Source organism: Cyphomyrmex costatus, unplaced genomic scaffold, assembly GCF_001594065.2.
Source record: "Cyphomyrmex costatus isolate MS0001 unplaced genomic scaffold, Ccosl1.0 scaffold58, whole genome shotgun sequence".
Lineage (NCBI taxonomy): Eukaryota > Metazoa > Arthropoda > Insecta > Hymenoptera > Formicidae > Cyphomyrmex > Cyphomyrmex costatus.
In genome coordinates this window covers 122698-143817 of record NW_017279979.1, presented here as the reverse complement: position 1 = coordinate 143817, position 21120 = coordinate 122698, and the positions used below count along the sequence as shown (strand labels likewise).

The 21120-nt window shown below is 30.4% G+C and overlaps 3 protein-coding genes across 4 annotated transcripts in view; 1 reads left to right on the top strand and 2 right to left on the bottom strand.

Annotated features, from left to right (window-relative positions):
* The window catches only part of Adsl (adenylosuccinate lyase), a 48033-nt gene that overhangs the window by 22969 nt on the left and 3944 nt on the right, over positions 1-21120 (top strand). The window lies entirely within an intron of this gene.
* On the bottom strand, positions 1858-10537 carry LOC108779328 (uncharacterized). Of its 2 annotated transcripts, none has more exons than XM_018546722.1 (4): positions 10185-10537; positions 8515-8726; positions 6492-6677; positions 1858-2508 (listed from the first exon to the last, which is right to left on the bottom strand). In XM_018546722.1, exons 2-4 carry the CDS (start codon positions 8605-8607, stop codon positions 2287-2289), a joined length of 501 nt encoding a protein of 166 aa, XP_018402224.1. In that variant the 5' UTR covers positions 8608-8726; positions 10185-10537; the 3' UTR covers positions 1858-2286. The 2 variants fall into 2 exon arrangements, with proteins under 2 accessions (XP_018402224.1, XP_018402225.1); XM_018546723.1 differs by lacking the exon at positions 10185-10537 and adding an exon at positions 9991-10170.
* Positions 16839-20954, bottom strand: Ssk (smooth septate junction protein snakeskin). The gene is made up of 4 exons (XM_018546724.1): positions 20853-20954; positions 17838-18044; positions 17087-17206; positions 16839-17010 (listed from the first exon to the last, which is right to left on the bottom strand). Exons 1-4 carry the CDS (start codon positions 20901-20903, stop codon positions 16912-16914), a joined length of 477 nt encoding a protein of 158 aa, XP_018402226.1. The 5' UTR covers positions 20904-20954; the 3' UTR covers positions 16839-16911.

Below are 21120 nucleotides of genomic sequence, written 5' to 3'. Positions count from 1 at the left end.
TGTTTAATTTATTTTTAGTTTTAATTTAAATCTTTCTTCAAATATTAAATAGTAAATATAAATTGTATTAAAAACTATATTTTCATTTTTTTTAAGCAAATTTATAAAAAAAAAATCTATACGTAACGAACATTTTAACATAGAATTATTATTTATCAAAAAATTGAAATAAATAAAAAATGATCAGACTCAAAGACTGATCGGGTCGATTTGACATAGAACGTTTCTTATATGTGCCTGTACATTTTAGTTAATAAATTAAATTTAATTAATTAAATTGAAATTGTGTGTGTGTATGTGTGTGATTCATAATATAATTATCTATTATATTATATTAAATAGCGATTCTTGCTAATCATTAGTATTGGAGTAAAAAAAAATAAAAATGCATAAAACCTGAAAAAATCCAATAAAACCCAAAAGAATTCGGATTTTTTCAAACCTTGACAATATATAACATAATATAAGAAATGAATGAAATTATGTCATTATTATCGAATTTGGAATTAAAAGTCTGTACTATCGATCTCAATCAAGTTCGGCCGTCGTCGCTCCAGCATTCCTTTAATTTTGCTGCAAATTTTAAATTTGTCAGCCTGATATGTGATAGTATAAAGATATAATCTCCATTTTAGAAAGATGAATAAAGAAAAATAGATAAGTTCAAATATGTAGAAAGAGGTCTTTCCTATTCTACTTAAAAAATAGCTTAAAATGTACTTATTGCAGCATTTTCTAAAAATGAATACTTTAGGTACAAAAGTGGACGGATTTGTACGTGGATGAACACTTTTTCATCCGAATAGCAAAGAATATTTTGAAAATCGCGACAAAAATTGCAATTTCACGTTTGGTCACTTTGTTATTAAATAATTACGATAACTATACGAGAATTCTACTAATAACTAAACCTTTTCTACTAATAATTACACGCATATACATGACCTTACATGCTACTACAGTGATAATAGATATATAATACTATTTCTATAATTCTAATTTCTAATATGACTTTATATGTGTTCGATAATTTTACAAAATTAATATTTTTCAAAAATGTTACTATTCATTTTACCACATATGAGATGCTAAAAAGTTTGGAAAATTTGCCTATAAAAAATTGTCTACTTTAATTTCCAGTTTTTGCCATTTTCTTCGAAGTAGTTGGACATAGATACAACGGTACCAATGTTTTTTTCCACATATCCTTGAAAATCTTCAAGTGTGAGTATTTTGTAAAAATATCTACAATTTTGCTGGGTTTTTATTATCCAAACACAATTTTCATTCTTTCTTAGGACCGATTTTTTTTATGTGGCTAACTTATGGTTAAGTTTAATTTAATATTTCACCCAATGGGCTTCATCCATAACATCATCACAGCTCATTGAATAAAACATCAGGTTAAGCCTAACTACAAGTTAACTAGATAGATCTCAGTCAAACCCACAATGGAAAGTTTTATTGTGAAGCTTTGAACTGGTTACAAGGGGATATCAGATCATCTGGGCAAGTAAGAGAACAACAACTGAGTTCTCTGTCACAAGACAACGAGGTCCTTCATACATCAGTTGTTATTCGACAATTTTTGACTTCCAAAAATATGATAGTGATTGTTCTTCCATCCTATTCACTTGAATTCTGAAATAATGAAAAAACCACTGAAATCGCTATATTCATGTCCAAAATTACTTCAAAGATAGTAGAAATTAGAAATTAAGGTAGATAATTTTGTTTTATAGGAAAATTTCGAAGTTTAGATAGCATCTCATATTTTCTCCTCTTATCAGATAATATTAAACTGTGATGAATCAATAAATACATAATCTTTCTATCTTTATATTCTTAAATCTTTTGTGTTTCATAAAATAATAGCTGCTTTCAGTAGAGAAAGTAGCTTTGCTAAATAACTATTGTAATATTCTTTAATATGATTAGTCGGGAGGATCCTGTTTTTCACTGTTTTTCCAATGATAATATTTTATTTTAAATTGACCAATTGCGCTATTGGATCCCTCTCGATTGTCTTATTTCTCAGTTCCACATATTATTATCATCAATCAAAACTGCTTTTTTTGCTGAATGCAGCCATTGAAGTATCAAATTAATAGTCGTAAATTTCAGAAAATTTTATGAAACTGTTTATGTAATATAGGTATATTAAAAAAGTTCAGATCTTTCGTATCTTTCTTCTTTTTTTTTTAATGGACTATCCATAGCTTTGGTGATACTCATGAGTCCTTCAACTCACTGAATCCACGGACTTGCTTGCGAGAACGCACGTATTCACGCGTATCTTATAACAGCGACAATTTCCGCAACAAATGCCACTGCGGTCGCGAATGTAAACACGGCTGCTGATATAAGCATATCCATGTACTGCTTGCTAGGATGGATCTCGTTGTTGTGCACATAATAGTAAGGACCATTCATTTGGCGCCAATTATGGACCATCAAGCTTCCGGCCACGACGTGCATAAACGCGCCTATGGTCGCAAACATCAGCAACTGTAACAGTCAATTAATCATGAATCAAATTACACAACCTCTAACGTTAGCGTGATGAGAAACTCTCGCGAGTCTCTATGTTTAATTTTTAATTGCCGGCGGAAACAAGCCGGAGGATGGACATGCAGATGCGCCTGCCTGCTGGCACTTGGAACTCAATTTCACAATTAGTTACAAATCCTGACAGTTCTTGGGTATTTAGGAAACTTTATTTTAATAACTTTTTAACAAGAAACTTTCTCTCCATCACTCAAATTCGGGAAAAGATATTACTATCATGTCAATCTCATATTGATATTAGTATTACAGCAATAATATCAATAACTTTGTTGAATGCAATAGTCGTAACAACATTATAAATTAATTCTGCGTAAATCAATATACAAAAGAAAAAAGTGACTATGCCAATTAAAGAATATCAAAGTACTCAATAAATAAGGTTACAGCCGAATAGCTGATATGATACCTTACCAAATTATTAATACATATAGGTATATCATATTATAGATATCTAGATTACTGATAATCTTTCCCTCACCACAATATTCTCGTCATCAGGGCTATGGGCATGTATTTAAAATATTTTATTTAAAACACAGTTTTCGCAATAAAAATAGATTTTATATTTTATATTTCAGCGGTGTACATGAAAGTATTACATATTTTGTATTTAAAATTGAAAGATTGAAAGTTTGATGTATTTCCTAATTTAAATAATAACATTAATCGTCAATCTTATTGTTAGTATTTAAAATACAAATTACAAAATACTTTCAATCTTTCATTATTAATACTGAAATACAAAATACAACTGTCTCACGATACAACTGTCTCACAAATACCGTTTTCAAATAAAAATATTTTAAATACATGCCCAGCCCTGTTCGTCATGCCTTTACATGCCGCTATATGTATAGCTTAGAGCATATATATATATACATATACATGGAGTGATCATCGTGATTTAAAAGTGTTTCATATGCGCATTTAACTGTACCTTAAAGCTACAATGAGTTAAAATTTAAAATGTTTGTAACCTTCGTCTTATCTGCCGTGTTGTAACGCGCATTTGCGGAGATTTATAGTTAAAATGGTGATTTGCTAACACATTTTTTTTCAGCAATTTAGATATCTATGGTATGAAGTATACAATATATAACTGATATAATAATATATATACAGAGTATTTTATATATATAATACATAGGTTTTATTTTCAGCAGTAGATGAAAACCCGAAAACTATTAAAAAAAGTTCATATAAACATGTCTTATTTGATCTTGTTTTAGAATTAGTTTTGTCATTTTTGTATTTCAGTATGTACAGTTATTTATCTTAGAAGCTTGAAACGACTACTTTCAGTCTATTGCTATAATCAATGTTTGACATCTCTTTATACGAGCATATCTACTCACTTCGTTTAGTTAGGAAAATGATTTGCGTATAAACATTTTGTTCTAACTGAGTTATATTAAACAAATATCAATGTATCAAATGCATGTCTATCATTTTCTGATTTGAATATATATTTAATTATTTTTTTTACAGAGCAAATTAGTGAATTATTAGCGTTTCTTTTTTACTAAGAGAATGAATTGAAATGAGTAAACTCAATGAACAGAATGTGAATGAACAGAATAACAAGATTGGAAATTATCCAGGAAATATCATCTTATAAGCGTAGATCGTAAGTGACCATTTCGAATACCTCTTATGAAGATACACAACTACAGTACGTAACTGGAGTATAAAAATAACTATTAATTCTGAAACAAAATCAAATAGGACACATGTTTATATGAACTTTTTTCATTGTTTTCCTGTTCCCCATCTGCTACTGACGTGAGACCTACATATTACGAAATATCCGGTATAGACATAATATATCAGTTATAATGTAAACGAATCACAAATGATTATATAATGGAAAATTGTATATATAACTACATATATTAGACATGTCTTTAATAATAAACAAATTTTATATATAATATATAGTATAATGAAATAAAATATCCTACTTGACTAAATAGACATATATGCATATAAGTATAGGATATAATAATCACCAATAATATCAAATAGTGATATGTTATTTGTAAACTAAAGAGAGATACACAGTAAAATAATCAAAATACACTCACACGCAAAATAAACGGGCCACTTAATTTTAGCACTAATTCTTAATATTTTCAAATAGCAATAACTCAATGAAAAAGAATCGTACGGAGCTCAACAAAAAAGCAAATTAAAGGTAAAGATTCACTCTTTCGAAAGCTGTAAACGGCATTTGTGCATAATTTTTAATTCGTTCCGTGCAACTTCACAGATTTTATATAAAATTTTAAGATCTGACGCATCTTTATTTGTGTTTGTGTAACTTCATGAAATATCGGCAAGTTTTTTGAAGTATCGGTCTGAAAAGTAGAGATTTCAAGCTTTAAAAAGCTTTTTTAAACATCTCGCTACGATGATTTTTCACTGAGTTATTACTATTTGTAGTGGCGTCGAGTGGCTCACCACTCCGTGCGATTGACTCACGATCTGTAAACCCGAGTTCAATCCTACGTGCGCCCAAACGCGATTTTTCGCGTTTAATGAGCCAAAAAATGGCTCCACCTGGTGATCAAAAGATCTATGATCATCAGCGCCGTTCGGATTCGGCGTTAAACTGTAGGTCCTATACATCAATATACATCAGTATACATATCAGTAGATATTTGTCTCTAATATCTGACTGAGGTAGGATTCTGTGGATCAATCATCCATAAATCCGAAAAACAATCTGATTCGAAAACGAATATAGGCCTCGGACAAAAGAGGAAGAGGCTTATAGACGTCCTATGCTCCACATAAGGAGATAAAAGGAGTCATTATTATTTACTACTATTTGCAGGTATTAAAAATTAGTGCTAAAATTTAAGTGGCTCGATTTTTTTTTGCGTGCGAGTGTATAAAAGATAAGAATTAAAACACAAGATAAACTAAAGTGCAATTAGATATATGCATGAACATGAGATTGTATAATTTGGTCTTAAAAATATAATAGTGCAATTACGCTTCTTTACTTCTGACTTACGTTAATGTGTTGAGAATTTATCAATTTTGTGATTTCGCAATTTTTCTATTGTTATGATAAACCACCACAAGTGTTATTGATTACAATGATTATACATGTGTCGTAATATGAGATGTAGTGCGAGATTTACACAGTTGAAAAGTCTTTAAATATTCACGCGCGGATAAATCATGGTTTCAACACACATTCTGATGTATCTGATCTGATATCGCATTTTTTTCATTTGACAACACATTCTTAAACGACGTGTAAAATGACATCGAAATGTCTCGCGCAACGAAGCCTTGATGCGTTTGTTAATTGACACATACGCCATTGCTGCTGTTGTAATGACTCAGCTGTACAAATGAACTAGGCGTATCTAGTCGCGGCCTATGGCGTTCTTTGTTGTATGGACATAATATAACAAGGCCACGTTTGCAGTAATGATATAATAAGTATACATGTTTACAGTATGGGTTGTTAGTCCCTGTAACACTTACAGAAAATTGAAGAACGATATTTATCAAAAATGTGATCAATATACGCGCCACGTATTCGTATGTCGATATTTATTTCGGCAATAATTATTCTTTTATAAGAGAAAAGGAATACATTTAACACGTGAAAAGAGAAAATTAGGCCATTTCAACTTCTGAAAATTTATCACGGAAATTCCTTGATTAATTCGAAATCGATCTTCGTTTTCTTTGTAAAAAAATGTTGAAATATTTAGAATTGTAAAGATCATCCTTGGAATCATCTTATAGTCTTTTACTCTTATACCCTACACGAAGATGCGTAGAATATGTTATAAATACATGCTTCTTCTTTGTGAAGAAGCCACGGATAGTAAATTCGCCGCGAGATATGCAAAATGAATTCTATTTAAATTCTAATGTGTTTGAAAAAAGATAGACATTACCGTTCTTTTCGGCACGCGATCACCCAGCATGTGACTGATGATGAAGAGCGCATTGATGAGAATATAGCCAGCGACTGAAACGTAGATAGTGGCTGCATCGTCCAGCTTGAATCGTGGCCTGTTGAAAATGCGCTGGAACGAGTTCATCGGATCCACCGACAGGCCGATTGCAAAAACGGCCAATACCTGCATTAAAATATTAAAACATATTAAAATTTTATGTCTTTTCTAGAATTCTTCATATATTTATGAATTCTAAGTATTCTATGACTTTTAAATATTAAAAAAAATTTTGTGTTATTATAACTTTTATTCTTCTAATTATACTATAATTTCTACATTAAAAAAGAATATATTCTGCCATTTAGCGGTTCCGTGTCAGAGGATTTTTCGTTTATGATATATATGACTTCAAGAAGATACTCCAAAAAGTAAAGCCATAAAGTATTGACAAACTTTTTCTAACAATAAGCGTACCACTAGTATCTTGTATATCCTCTTATTTCAAAAAGCTATTCCAGTTATTATAACAGAATTTTCCATAGAGAAATTTATTTTTTATCATAGCTCATACGTTCTCATTTTTATAGATACATTTTATAAATATTCGCGCCTCTGATTCATGTAATATTTTTTGCTTAAAAGAAATGCTAAAAGAAATTCCCGCTTATCAACAGAATATTTTTTTAGATGTAATATTTTTATAATATATATAATTAATATGATATTAATTATTACTACAATTATACTATGTATAATATAATAGTACAATTTTATTCTAAACGATCAAGCTGGATCTTTAGTGTTGCAAAAATTTTATATGAATTTATATCTAAATCCAATCATGCAAACACTGCGCGCCAAGTTTATTTTCGGTCTTGAAACGCAATCTTAACAGAATCAGAGTAGTAATATGGCAAATTATATTGACAAATAGTTTAACAATAATGCTCATGCATCTTTATAATAATCTTTAATCACTTTAATATCAAAATAATTTTATTACGAAAATAGTATCTCGGCTGAGGATTGAACCCGAATCTCACGTATTCTATGTGAGCATCCTCAATGTTAGAGCACCGAGGCCTTAGTAATATTCTTCGTAATGACCGATATGTATGGAAAGTACGCATTTTAAATGCTGCATGTATAAGCAATATTAAAATATCATGTTAAACTGCGTTGTGAACACGCAGTTAAGAACAGTTAAGAAATAAAGGCTAAATGGTGTTATGCTTTAGTGCTGAAACAATTCTATGTGAATTTAAATCTAAATCTCTAATCAAACTGCGCGACGAACTTATTATCGACCTTGAAACGCAAGACGGTTCGATCCCACAGCCGAGGTAATATTTTGCGCAATAAAATTATTCACAGATTTTAAGATGCTTAAATAAGATATAATTGTAATTATTATAAAGATGCCTATATAAGTAATATGATCAACCCTCATATTCTACATCTCGCGCAACCATATAACTTCACACTAATACAAATTTGACTTTTACATTTTTGAACGTTAATTTTGTTATGGAAACGCAGTGCAAAAATAAGTAAAAATATGTGTTTCCCATGGGAAATTTTGGTGAATATTTATGTTAGTGCGAATTCGCACCAGTATGGAATTTGAGGATTAAATTAATTGTCAATTTAATTTGTGATATGACTACTTTAGTCTTATTAGGATTGCGTTTCAAGACTAAAAATAAATTCAGTCTATCACAATAATTTAATATTGTACATAATATTGTATATAATTTTATTATACCGTTATTACTATTTCCGAAGAAAACTTATAAATCTGAAGATAATAAAGTATCTTTTTCATAAATTTTCATAAATTTTAACTATAACAAATTCTTGAAAATAAGATATTTTTTAAAGAATTTTTTTTAAAAAAAAGCTCAAAGCTAAAAATTGCGATTTTCGCGATAAGAATATTCAACAATGGGATACAAAGCGCGCTGTAATCCATGCTACTCTTTATTCGATTATTATATCGAATTAAATTAAAAATGCTCACCAATTCTATCACTTTGATGATGATGGGTAGATGACTTAGAATCTTGTGCCTTTTAGTAGTCGGCTGTTGGCTTTGCTGGGCTTCGTCCGCCATTCTCACCCGTCGATGTTTTCCTCTTCCGTCGCCCAGTTTGAAAGATTTTCAGTTCGATTTAATGACACGATCGATTCTTTCTTCCCTATGCGTGTTACCCTTCCTCGGTCTTAGCGACCCTAAAACGAGAAACGCGATAGACATCGCCCCTAAGGGAGTTGCATGTAAATCGTGGGGTTGAAGTTGAAGTGTGTATGTACAGCACAAATAAAAGACTATAGAACGGATTATTCAAACGATAAGATATTTCACTATATTCTTCGACGATTCCAGGTCAACTTTGCTTGAATAAATGCGTCGCAGATTATTTTTAAAATAAAACTATGTAATAATTTTGATACCGACTGATGTCGATATATTAAAGTAAAATTAATTAAAGTATTAGTAAATTAATTAAATGTGTTTTTTTAATAATTTCCTTAGTGATAACGCTTATGGCAAAAATAATTAACATGTAGTTTGTAACAAGTAATTAAGTATAATAAAGATAACTAATAGCATACATATGATATATTTACATATACACAGTATAGTTAATAAAAAACTTAGTACAAAGTATAGTTACTGTCCCTCGTCATTTTTTATTTGTCACCTGTTTTCGTGGGGTGAGGCTCTTTCGCGTTTTATGCTTCTATTAGGGCTACAACATAATGAGATTTCCCCCCTACAATCGCAGTTTTATTTAGTTTCAATCTTTTAATATATGGTTAAAAAGCGAAATGGCAATAAGAATTAGTGAAATTACGTCATTTTGACACGTACTTTATCGGCATACGCAACGCGCTTAGACACTAATGAGGGAGAATAAGGGCATAATTATTAAGGCTGAATTTATTTGAAATATAAAGACATCTTATATTTTGTATTTCAGCGGAGCACATGAAAATGTTTTGTATTTTATATTTTATGGGAGTATATAAAAGTATTTTGTATTTTGTGTAATATTTCAAATACTAAGATTGACAATTAATCTTATTACTTAAATTATGAAATACACGAACTTCCCACCTTTCAATTTTAAATACAAAATACGTAATACTTTCATCGTTGAAATAACAAAATATAAAATATCTACACTTTTATTGCAAAAACTGTCTTTTATAATAAAAGTATTTCAAATACATGCCAGCCCCGTTAATTATAATTATATACAGTTTTTAATTATAGTTACTTATAGTGATTATAGTTATTTAATGTACATACAACATTTCTAGTTAATAGCTTCACGAATGTAAATGAAAGGAAAATGGAGAATCGAATTCTTTAATCTTGATTCAGCTAAACCTATCAGATTACGGAAGAATCTCTTTTAAATTAACCATGACTTCTGTCATAATTCTGTTATAAAAGAATTTAAAGAATGCAGTATTTTGATTACGGCACCTTTTTACGCCTTTTGACGCGTTCTGTAGTTTCAGAAAATCGATTCTACTCGGTTGCTTTTTACGGGAATGAATACGGAGTTACATATTATATACGCGCGAGTTGTGAACTCCGTCGCGGCTGAAACTCGTTGTATCTAAATAGGCCTCGAGGTATACGCTGGTGAATAACAAATACTCCGTCCATTGATTCACCTGACACGCGCTCCGTCCACGTGTACCGTCACTCCTCTCTATCGCTTCGCCGCAGCGAAACTCGATTTCACTTCGAACGTACTGCCGTGATTCCGACGAGTACTAAGTTTCCGCTCTCGGAGAACACAAGTAAAGTGAAGTCAAGGATCGTTGCGTGAGAGCTGTGCTCTCCTCTCTTCTTCGTTTACTTTCAATTTACAGTCCAGCCAGAGGCTCGTCCGCACTCTTCACTTTTCAAACGCGGCTGATTGCCGGAGGCGAATTTAATGCGCGTAGGTTGTTACGCGTCGCGACGCGTGCGTCGTCGTGAAGGAACGTGCCGTTGCAGCGTAGGTTGTTACGATCGCGCCGTGCAGCAGTGCAACTCGAACTGAAACCTGAAACACGCAGAGAACGTACACGCGGCGGTACGCGACACTTAACGAGTCCTCCGCGCAGGCGGAGTACGCTTTACGAGTCCCCATATACGCTTACGAGCAGGTCGCGCGCGCCTTGGGCGTGTAGTTTTCTATGCGGTGACTGCGGTGCCGCGGCCGATGGAATCGACGTTTCGATACCATTCGATACTAGGCACCGTACTCAACCGCGCTTAGCTTTCGCTCGCCTTCACAAACCAAGATCATTAACAACTTTCAACAATTTGTCGCGTTACCGTTGCGCCGTCCTTTCTCCTTTTTTTTTCAGCTTGCTATTATAACGCCAAGCTGTATAACAAAATGAATTAGAAAATAGAATGTCACACTTCTCTAATTGTAAGACATTTCATTTGGCGAGAAAATGCAACGAGGTCGTGTTCTTTCACGCATGGCAGCGTATGGCACCGCCAGGTTTCCGGCCGCGCTTTTGTCTGTCGAAATATACTCAAAATATACGTATTTACTCCTATACCGCCAATGTGTCACGGACGCGCGCCAAGTATTTTCTTCTCGTGCACGCCCTATTACGTCACCGATTAAACGTGCGTAGTGACGATGATGCTTCATAAGTCAGGACGCGCGTTGAAGCATCTTCGTTCCAGTTTCATGTAGCAAGCTAATTTAAGGATGTATTACATGCATTTTTTTTTTAACAACATGAAGAAATTATATGAAAAAGTTACAAATTTTTTATCAAAAATTAATACGACAACTCGATAGAAGCTTTAGAACTTGAATTAAAATAGACACGTTTTTAAAAAATATAAGTTAATAAGGTAATATATATGAAAACATTTTTATTCTAATTATAAAATTGTATAATATTGTTTTTAAAAATTGACCTTTTGTCATCAAACTGTATACATATGACATTTATATGTATGTAAGTAACGTATATAATTTTCATTTTCATACAGAAATTATAAATTTCTAATTCTAATAATTTTATGCAGAGACTATCATAATGAAAGACATGGAGATAAAGGATATGTTTAAGAAAAGAAGGAAAATCTCCATAATTACATTGGTCAATACTGAAATTGTATCTTACACCAAAATAACCTAATCTTGTTAATTTTGTGCGAAAATATCAATCCTCTCTCTTAGCTGTAAAATTTTGTTTTGTTAGCATTTTATTTTGTTTTAGTATAATTTTTTCTTTCATGATATAGCAATTTGATAATGGCTTTTTTCTTATGTAAATATCTATTTTGTTAATTTTGTAATACAATACTGGGCAACAAAAGACTTTTTTTTTTATATAATATTATATGTAATTGTATTATGTATATAAGTACAAAAGCATATTGATCTTTTTTTTTTATATAATCCAGTATTAAAATAGAATATTAAAATAAAATAAATATACAACTTTTTTTTATGTATTACATCTCCCAACAAAATATTTAAAATCAACATCTTAAAAATACAGAAAACTCTGAAGGATATTTCAAGCTGACGGCACACGATGACACTGTCAGCATCGCAATCGGTGGAAAGAATTTAATCCAGCTAGCAAAAAAAACTATCATTGTATTCCGCTGGTTTAAAAATCGTCTTACACGTCGATTTTAGACATTGTATTCATTGGTACGAAAAACAATTAAGCTATTTTCAAGTTGCTATATCTCATAGAGAGAGAGAGAGAGAGAGAGAGAGAGAGAAAACTAGAATTATATTAAAATAAAATGCATTTAAAGTTAAAAGTTGATACTTTTATGTGATATCAGTAATGAAATCGTTGTTTTATTGATTCAATAAATAAGACTTACACGTATGATTTACGTGTTATCGGCACATCACTACATAATACATATTACTACATTGATGTTATATGCATGTACACAATTTGTCACGTAATCCTATCTGGATTCGAACTTTATTTTAGAATCTCTTAAAAATGTTTGGTTGTATACACTATATATTAGCCAAAAGTATTAATTAAAAAGCTAGTAAAAAAAGCCAATATTAGCCAATATCAATTAAAAAATTTTATCATAAATATGGGAGCCTTTATTTAGATTTAGAAAGAAAATATGACCAAAATATGTCCCTTTCAAAATTCAGTTCTGATCATTATGATTTCATTCGAAATCATAATGATCAGACCTGAATTTTGTAGTATCTTCGAATTTTTTCGAAAATTTTCAGGGTTTCTATATTTCTTTGTCACTCTGTATAAAAATTCTTTCGCAATTACAAATTCAAAATTAACTAACTTTTTAATGTGATTAGCTTATCTGATAAAAGTATCACAAATATATAGTAAAAACTGAAAATCATATAATACACTGTGAAAAAATTTACTAAACTTTAATAAATATTTCTTTGAATAGTCTTAACGGAATACTTAATAAATATAAACACATATTTATTAGATAAAAAAACCATTAGCTTGATTTATCATTTTTTTCAATTATCTAAATAATTATCGTAAATAAATATTCCACTAGGACTATTCAAAAAAATATTTAATAAAATTTAATAAATTTTTTCTCAGTATACATTCTTATAAACAATCTTTTGTTCCAGTACTTTTTGTTCCGGTCTTCTAATTGTAAGCTAATATTCTTCATATTAATATTCGTAATTTTGAATAGTTTGCTGAACATTTTACTCCACATAACTCGTCATACATTAGTATCGAAAAGCTACTGCACGCGACGCAAATTCAGCGGGAGTTATAAAATTCACAATGAATTTCCGCGAGAGCGATTTGCTTCGCTGGAAACGCACTCGATCCTATTTCATGACGTTATTTTGACGTTGCAGCGGTGCAAGGACACGCGTCGTAATTCCACGGGTTGCCTGCCTGGTGTGCGTATCGAAAAGGTTCGCTATCGCATTACACGCGAATGCGCGCTTATTATCGCCTTACGTAATTAAGGCGGAACGGTTATTTTTAACTCGCTAGATTAGTAAACAATTTGAATTACTAGACATTCTATTGGATTTTATAATTAATAAGCTCTTCTTAACTCTGGGAGCGCAATAAGTAAAATCTCAATTATATAAAATACGATTAAAATGCAGTGATTAAGAAATTTTATTGTTATTGTGGGGTTGTTCATATTTATTTAATATTTATATAACATTTCAAAAAATTAATAGTAATAAATATTTATCATGAATAGTCTGTGTTGTCTGAATTTGCACACAAATTGTTTTTCCTTTCGACTATCGGTTTTGCGTTGCTGTAAAAGAAAATGTTATTATAATGAGAGTACAACCGTTCAACTTGTAACTTTTGTAGTCTATAAGTACTCGCTGTAATCAACATTACTAAAAATGAATCTTCGTGGAATCGATCCGCACGTTGTACATGACATACTAGTATACCATATGACATACTAGAATTTCTTACTTTCTATAATATATATTGTGATTACTACGTATAAGGTATCTATGTCAACTCGTCCTCAATGAAACATTTACGAAGAGTACGTGATTGCAGTTACTTTTCAACGGTTATATTCATGTTTAGATTTCTGATTATATGTATTTAGAACACAATTTCAGAGTCACAAATACAAAAAAGTTTCATTTCTTGAATTATGGTTGATTTTAAACACCTTTTTTCTTTCTCAGTAATTATTTATACTTATTCAAGGGATTATTTATTCTACTATATACTAAATTTATGATTTAGTCAAATTAGGCATGATCTCCATAATTAACGTGATTATATGCCCGACTCGTGGGTGGATGTGTAGTCGTGTCGGTCATCTGCGACAATCGCTAGGTCAAGTAGATTAATTGGTGCGCACGACGGGATCTTAAAGGGCCCATGATGAAATCATCCGGTGAAACATTAAGGAGTCATTTATTTCGAAAATGAGTTATTTTTTTTTAGGTACTTTTTCTACGTTTTTTCTCCGTATTTCTTTAGTTTCCGTGATTGAGCATCGTTAAACGAAGGGAACTACATACATATACATATCACCCGATATGTATTATCGGTCGTTCGACTAGACGCGGGAAAAAGTACCAGACATGTCAAGGAGAAATAAATTTCCATAGGCGTCGAAATGCAAAAATAACCTAAAATACTCAGTTTCTTTAAAAAAAAAGATTTAAAAGATTTAAAATATTAAAAAGAAAGGTTGTACGAATCTCTGATGCAGTTTTTGGTATGTACATTCTTTTTGTACAAAAGTTATCTTTAATTAAAATTTTCATAATGCAATAGTCAATGATATAATAACTTCTTAGAGAAAAACACAATATTTATAATAGTATTAAATTGATTAATACTGTATTCTCAGATAACAAATTGCTTAAATTATCGGTAATATTAAGAAAAGCAGCTTCCGATCGATTTTATCTACTAGATTGTCGATTTTTATTGTCACCGAGTATTGCAAACATCTTGCAATACTCAAGCAACAGTTCCCTCTTATATAAGTATTGTAACCATTTTTAAATATATCAACTGAAAAGAAATTTGTGTCAATTTCGAAAAACCAATTGGTTTTTTTTTCTTAAAAGGAATAAGGAACTTAACTATCTAGATTCTAGGTTATTTTAAGTATCAGGAGACACAGTAATGTTTCGATACTAAAACAAGCACAGCGATTAAAAACACTAACAACACAATGCTTTATTAATACTTAATAAGAATAAATATAATTAATCTAACCAATTTAATACTTGTAGCATTAAGTTTCTCCAAAGGATTATGTATACAGAGTTTTTCTCTTTCTTGAAAAACAAATTAATAAATGTTCATTTATAAGATAATATAGAGATACGAATGACAATAAATACGAATGATAACAAATGAAGAGTGTCTTCATTACAATGAAAATTTATAATCTTCTGTCTGCATCGTATAGGTCTGTCAAGAAACAATTAAAATTTCAAATAGCTATAACATAGATAGATTAGGGAGGGAAGTCGGGGATCCTAAAAAAAAGTAAGTAACAAGGTGAGATTGTATACGGATGATCATAATAACATTTAATAAGTTTATTGCTATCTGCGAGCAGGTGATAAGTCATGAGCATTTCGTGAAAGCCCGCGTTAGCAAAAAGCACGTGAAGCTGATTCTACATTAATTCTTACCTGTATCCAACTAATTTATGTTTAATTACTCGGCAAGCAAATCTACCCGCTTTGCCGATTTAAATTCGTTTTTCTTTCAGTGTGTTCATTCGCTCAGCAAGCCGTTTTACCGACTTGAACTCGTCAATTGTCAAGCTGGTTCCACATTAGTCGCATCGCAGCATCGCAAGCGATACGGTCCAATCAACATCAAGCTAGCTTGACTCTGTTTGGACAACACTTGCGACACGCTTGTGACGCTGCGATGCGACTAATGTAGAACCAGCTTGACAATTGACTACGAGTTCAAGTCGGTAAAGCGGCTTGCTGAGCGAATGAGCACACTGAAAGAAAAACGACTTTAAATCGGCAAAGCGGGTAGATTTGCTTGCCGAGCAATTAAACATTACGAATTAAAAAATTATAGTTTTTAACAACTAAAAAATTTCTGTTTTCTAATTCTGTACTTATATATAAAAGAAAACAATAATGTAAGTTCAAAAAAGTTTGAAATACAAAGTAAAAATGTAAAACAATAAAAAATTTTTTTCAATTTTTTACAACTTTTAATAAGAGAAATTTGATACTGGCAGAAAAACCCACGATGCAGACGACGTTATAGCGAAAAACTGTGGTATAAATGAGAGTTCAAAATGTACACAAAATATATTTTAAATAATTTTATTACAAATTTTGTTATAAATTTTATTCTGTATTATATGTTACATGCAGTACTGAAAGAAAAGATTGGCTAATTATGGCATAGCGTTTTTAATTGGTTGCAACAACCAATTTTTGATTATGTTAGCTTAATGCTACGAAATCCTATATTGACATTGCGGATACGCTAACACAACAAAAAATTGGATGCTATAGTCACTTAAAAATGCTATGCCATATTTTATCATGTAATTTGCTGCAGCAGCTAATCTTTTTTTTTCAGTATATATTTTCAATGAGAACTAGATATATATGAATAAATATGTATGTATAAAAACGTACAATGAGGAAAACTTTGTCTCTCTTCAAAGAAGGACGAGGTTTTTGTATTTTCTGCGAAGAGAAAAATTTTTATGCAGAAAAACGTGATTAATAATATAAGTATTGTCGAAGGCAATGAGAACGTGATAGAGTTTAATATGTGAAATTTTTCTTTGGTATACATATATTGTTAATTGTAGCAACTGGTGTTGATGGAATGAAACGGAAAATTTGTCGTAAATATTAAAACGATGTTTAACTTTTGTAATACTCTTCGTTCTATATTATTAAAATTCTTCCTTAGCGTAATGAAGGAAACTTAGTATTAAATCAATTAAGTATGCTGCACCTTCTAAAACGCACAACGAGCCCACGGCTAAACCAATCTGAAATTATTAATTTTTCGAGTTTAATACGATACAATTTATCTATATACATTTTTAAATTAGAGATTCGACTTACCTGTCTCTCTGATGCATCATATATGTATTTCTGCTCAGGTATATAACCATGCCAATAATGTAGTGCCGTTCCACCCACAGCCACAAACATGAAAGTCCCGACGAAGTTCATAATGATTTCCTTTAAAAAGGATGATATATTTTGATAAAATTGTTCCAAAATTTTTTTTAAATTATCGTCGAACTTTGCGAATACTATTAATCTTTTTAGGATGAAGAGAAAATGTGTGTTTGATGCTTAATTGTTGCTTTTAACATGTTTTGTATATTAAAAATGACACTTAAATCTGAATCTTTGAATATTGTTTTGCAAAATGTTACACAATAAACAAATTGCTAAAATCATATCGAAATTATACCAATGTCGATTCGATATCAATTTGACGAATCATTTCTTACTGGGTAAATTTTTTGGTATATTATATTTTCCAATTCTACAAACTACACCCCGATTATTGTTAGATTTGAAACGTAATCTTAAATTAAAATGTAATATAATAACATCATAAATTAAATGAATAACATATTTAATAAAATAAGGGTATTAATAAATAAAAGCATTTTGTGTGAAATATTATAAAATATATTATCTTAATAATTTATTTAATTATTCATTACTATTATATATTTGTTATTAATCTAATAATAATAATAATAATAATAATAATAGAATATATTATATATATTTATTTTCGAACTGTTCAATCAAAGTTTATAAAATAAAGAGCAAAATGATAAAAACAAATACATACAACAAGAGTCTTTTTGTGATCAGAATTGCCAAAACAGTAGCTGATAAGAACGACGCTCGTGTAGATGAAGAATCCGACGAATACGCCGGAAGCGACGATTTCGGCATCGGGATTCTTGTCTTCATTCAAGTTCCAGGTTCCACCAACGCCTAGAAACTCGCCACCGAATCCTGTGCGGTAGAGGATCAATATGATGAGATTGATAACCTGCGATAAATCGACAAAGGAGAATGTTAAATTAAGACCGTTTTTTGCCCTTAAAGTGAGATTTACTCTTTCGGAATGAGATTCACTCCAAAGGAGCGAAATTCTTTTTTTGGAGTGTAAATGAAACTATCTAAAAAAGGATAGATGAAACACTCCATAAAAAGAGACTAAGATCCTCGAAAGAGGGAAAACTCTTGAACAAGAGTAATAGTATTTTCATTCTTTTTTCAAAACTAATTCCATTTTTAGTCTTTTTAAGCGAGATTTCACTCCACGAGAATTAAGAGAGTAGGGAGAGATACTGATTAGGTATACACCGGATATCCGGTAAATATCCAATCCGTATTATTCGGTACTATTTGATCGGATAGTCGGATATCATTAGTGTCCGGCAATATATTTGACTAAAATTTTATATTGAAAGTTTACGTCATTGCGATGACTTCTATTCTTTTCAACTGAACTTGTCTCAGAATCCGGAAAATATCGGATGTCTAATTCGAAAAATTATCTTCCTGGGTAATATCGGATATCCGATGTTACATTCTTTTCTGCAGATATTCGATATTCGATAATATTACGATTCGGTGCGTTCCTAGGACTGATCATATAATATCGACAAGAGAGTTCATGTAGGAGAGGGGCGCTCTTCTCCCATACTGATCATGGGCACCAACTTTTGTGAGGAGTGTATGGAGTACTTCACACATCAGAATTTTTGATAAGAACTAGTGTTGAAGCTAATGTTTTTTTTCCTGCCTTGAGAAGGTTGAAAATATATTTGCATTCTACAATGTAACACACACATATATATTGAGTTGAATTTAACTAATATTTGCACTCCGATATTGCTGAAATTTTGAATATTAACTTACACTTATGGATGAATTCATATATATATTATAAAAAAATATTTGAAGTTTTTTTAACATTTATTCTAAGATGTAATTTTTGTACAATAATTTTTAACGGAGTTATGAACAATTAAAATTAAAATGTTCTTTTTATCTCATTCCTCCCTTAACTTATGAATAACTCAGAAACAAAAAATCGTAGAAACATTTTTTTTAAAACAAATTTTTAGAAAAAACTTTAAGCTTTTACATTAGATAGTCAAACATTTTTGCAAATTCTTTGTTGATACATGACAGACCTACAAAATAAGAGAAAAAAATTTCCCTTTTTACAGTTTGTAATTTTCTATATGTAAAAATTATCTAATTCACATGAACTAAAAAATTGTAAAAACCTTTTAAATTTGAGATTTCAAGCTTTAAAACCTTTTTTTTTTTAATTTAAATTTTGTTCATTTTTGACGAAGATATTGAATAATATATATATAGTTTTCAGCTAACACAAAAACTGCAGAACTTTTTTTTCAATCCAATACAATTTCGAAAAAAAACTTATAAATCTGGAAAATATTAAAAGAGAAATCTTTATAAATTGAAAATATAATATTATAATAGATATTCTGATTTTCCTTCTTTTACTAGAAAATCTTTCAATGATTACGAAGTGACAGAGTTTGCCCGATTTCTATTAACAATTTGCTGTCAAATTATGTGAACATTATGCTGGCTAAATATACGAACTTCATACAGAGACAGTTGATGTCAATCTCTACCGCAAAATATTCTGCTCAAATCTATAGGTAAACTATTAACATTTTGCTATCTATAAGTGAAATTCCAGAACTTATATAATGATAATGAAGCAATTTGTTAGTAGTAAATTTATTGTCTAAATTATCTTTTTTTTACAACTATATAAATATTTTGTAACAACATACGTTTAAATGTTTAATAAAAGTAAACGAATGATAAAAATTTATTTTTTAAATAAATATAATTTTATGTTTTTGGAACATAAAATTTTATTTTGAGATCGAAAAATTTATACTAAAAAATTAAAAATTATACGAAAGAGTTGATCGAAAGCAAATGTGATACCAAGATATAGTAGAGACTCATTCTCATTGTAAAGAGATTTTCTGGGACGCTCTGTAGTTTCGTGCAATATAGAAGCGACAACGTCGTAACGCTTGCTAAACATCGTACGTTATCGCAGACCGATAAGGGCAATAGAAATGATTCATACATCCCTTGAATGAGTGTCTGATGATTTTTCTACGTTTTTTCTTCATTATCCATGATTGAGAGAGAGAATTTACTGACTACATTAATTAAACAATTTATGTACTCATTACAACATGTATCACATTCATATTACTTTCTTACATATTGAAGAAGTTTTCTCTACACTGAAATTTTGTTGTACGTTTTATCATTTTATCATTTTCTTCAATGTTTTATATATTACATATAACATATCATAAGAAAAAAGTACTCACTGTTATATTATAGTTTGCACATTCAAAAATTTGTCAAATTAATTATGAATTTTTTAATGATTGTTCAATTCAATAAATTTTATCCTTTTATTAAATATTTAATTAATAGTTTATATAAAAAATACCTACAAAAGATATTGAAATAAAATCTAATTAAGAAATAATTTAAAATTGAATGTAAAATGGATGACATTAGATCGTGTAGTTATAAATTAATTAAATTCTTCGATTTTTACTCGTTTAATTAGATGTACATATTATACATTGAATTTATACTAAACCAAGAATTCCAAACTGATAAAAAGAAGATATCGTTATACACTACATGGAATAAGATATTTTATGGATTCTCTCTCTCTCTCTATCTTTCTCTCTCTTTCTCTCTCTCTTTCGTTTTTTCTTAGATATTCACTTTTCACGATTACTATACGAAATCCAAAATACAATCTTCTCACCAATTTTAGCACTTTGATCACTATACTCGCGATAGTCTGCAGGGACACCATGTTTGCACTTCTCAGCACTTGCCTTTTGCTGTGAAAACGTACGTAACAAAATGAAACTTACGCCGAGGTTTGATTCCGAAGCAGAACCAAGCCCTCTTTATCTAATCTGATGATACAGAGTGTACGTTGAAATGGGGATAAGAACCGTATAGGACAGTTGCACATGCGTGATCTTATCTGATAGTGATAATTTAAACTGGCCGGCTCGTAAAATTAT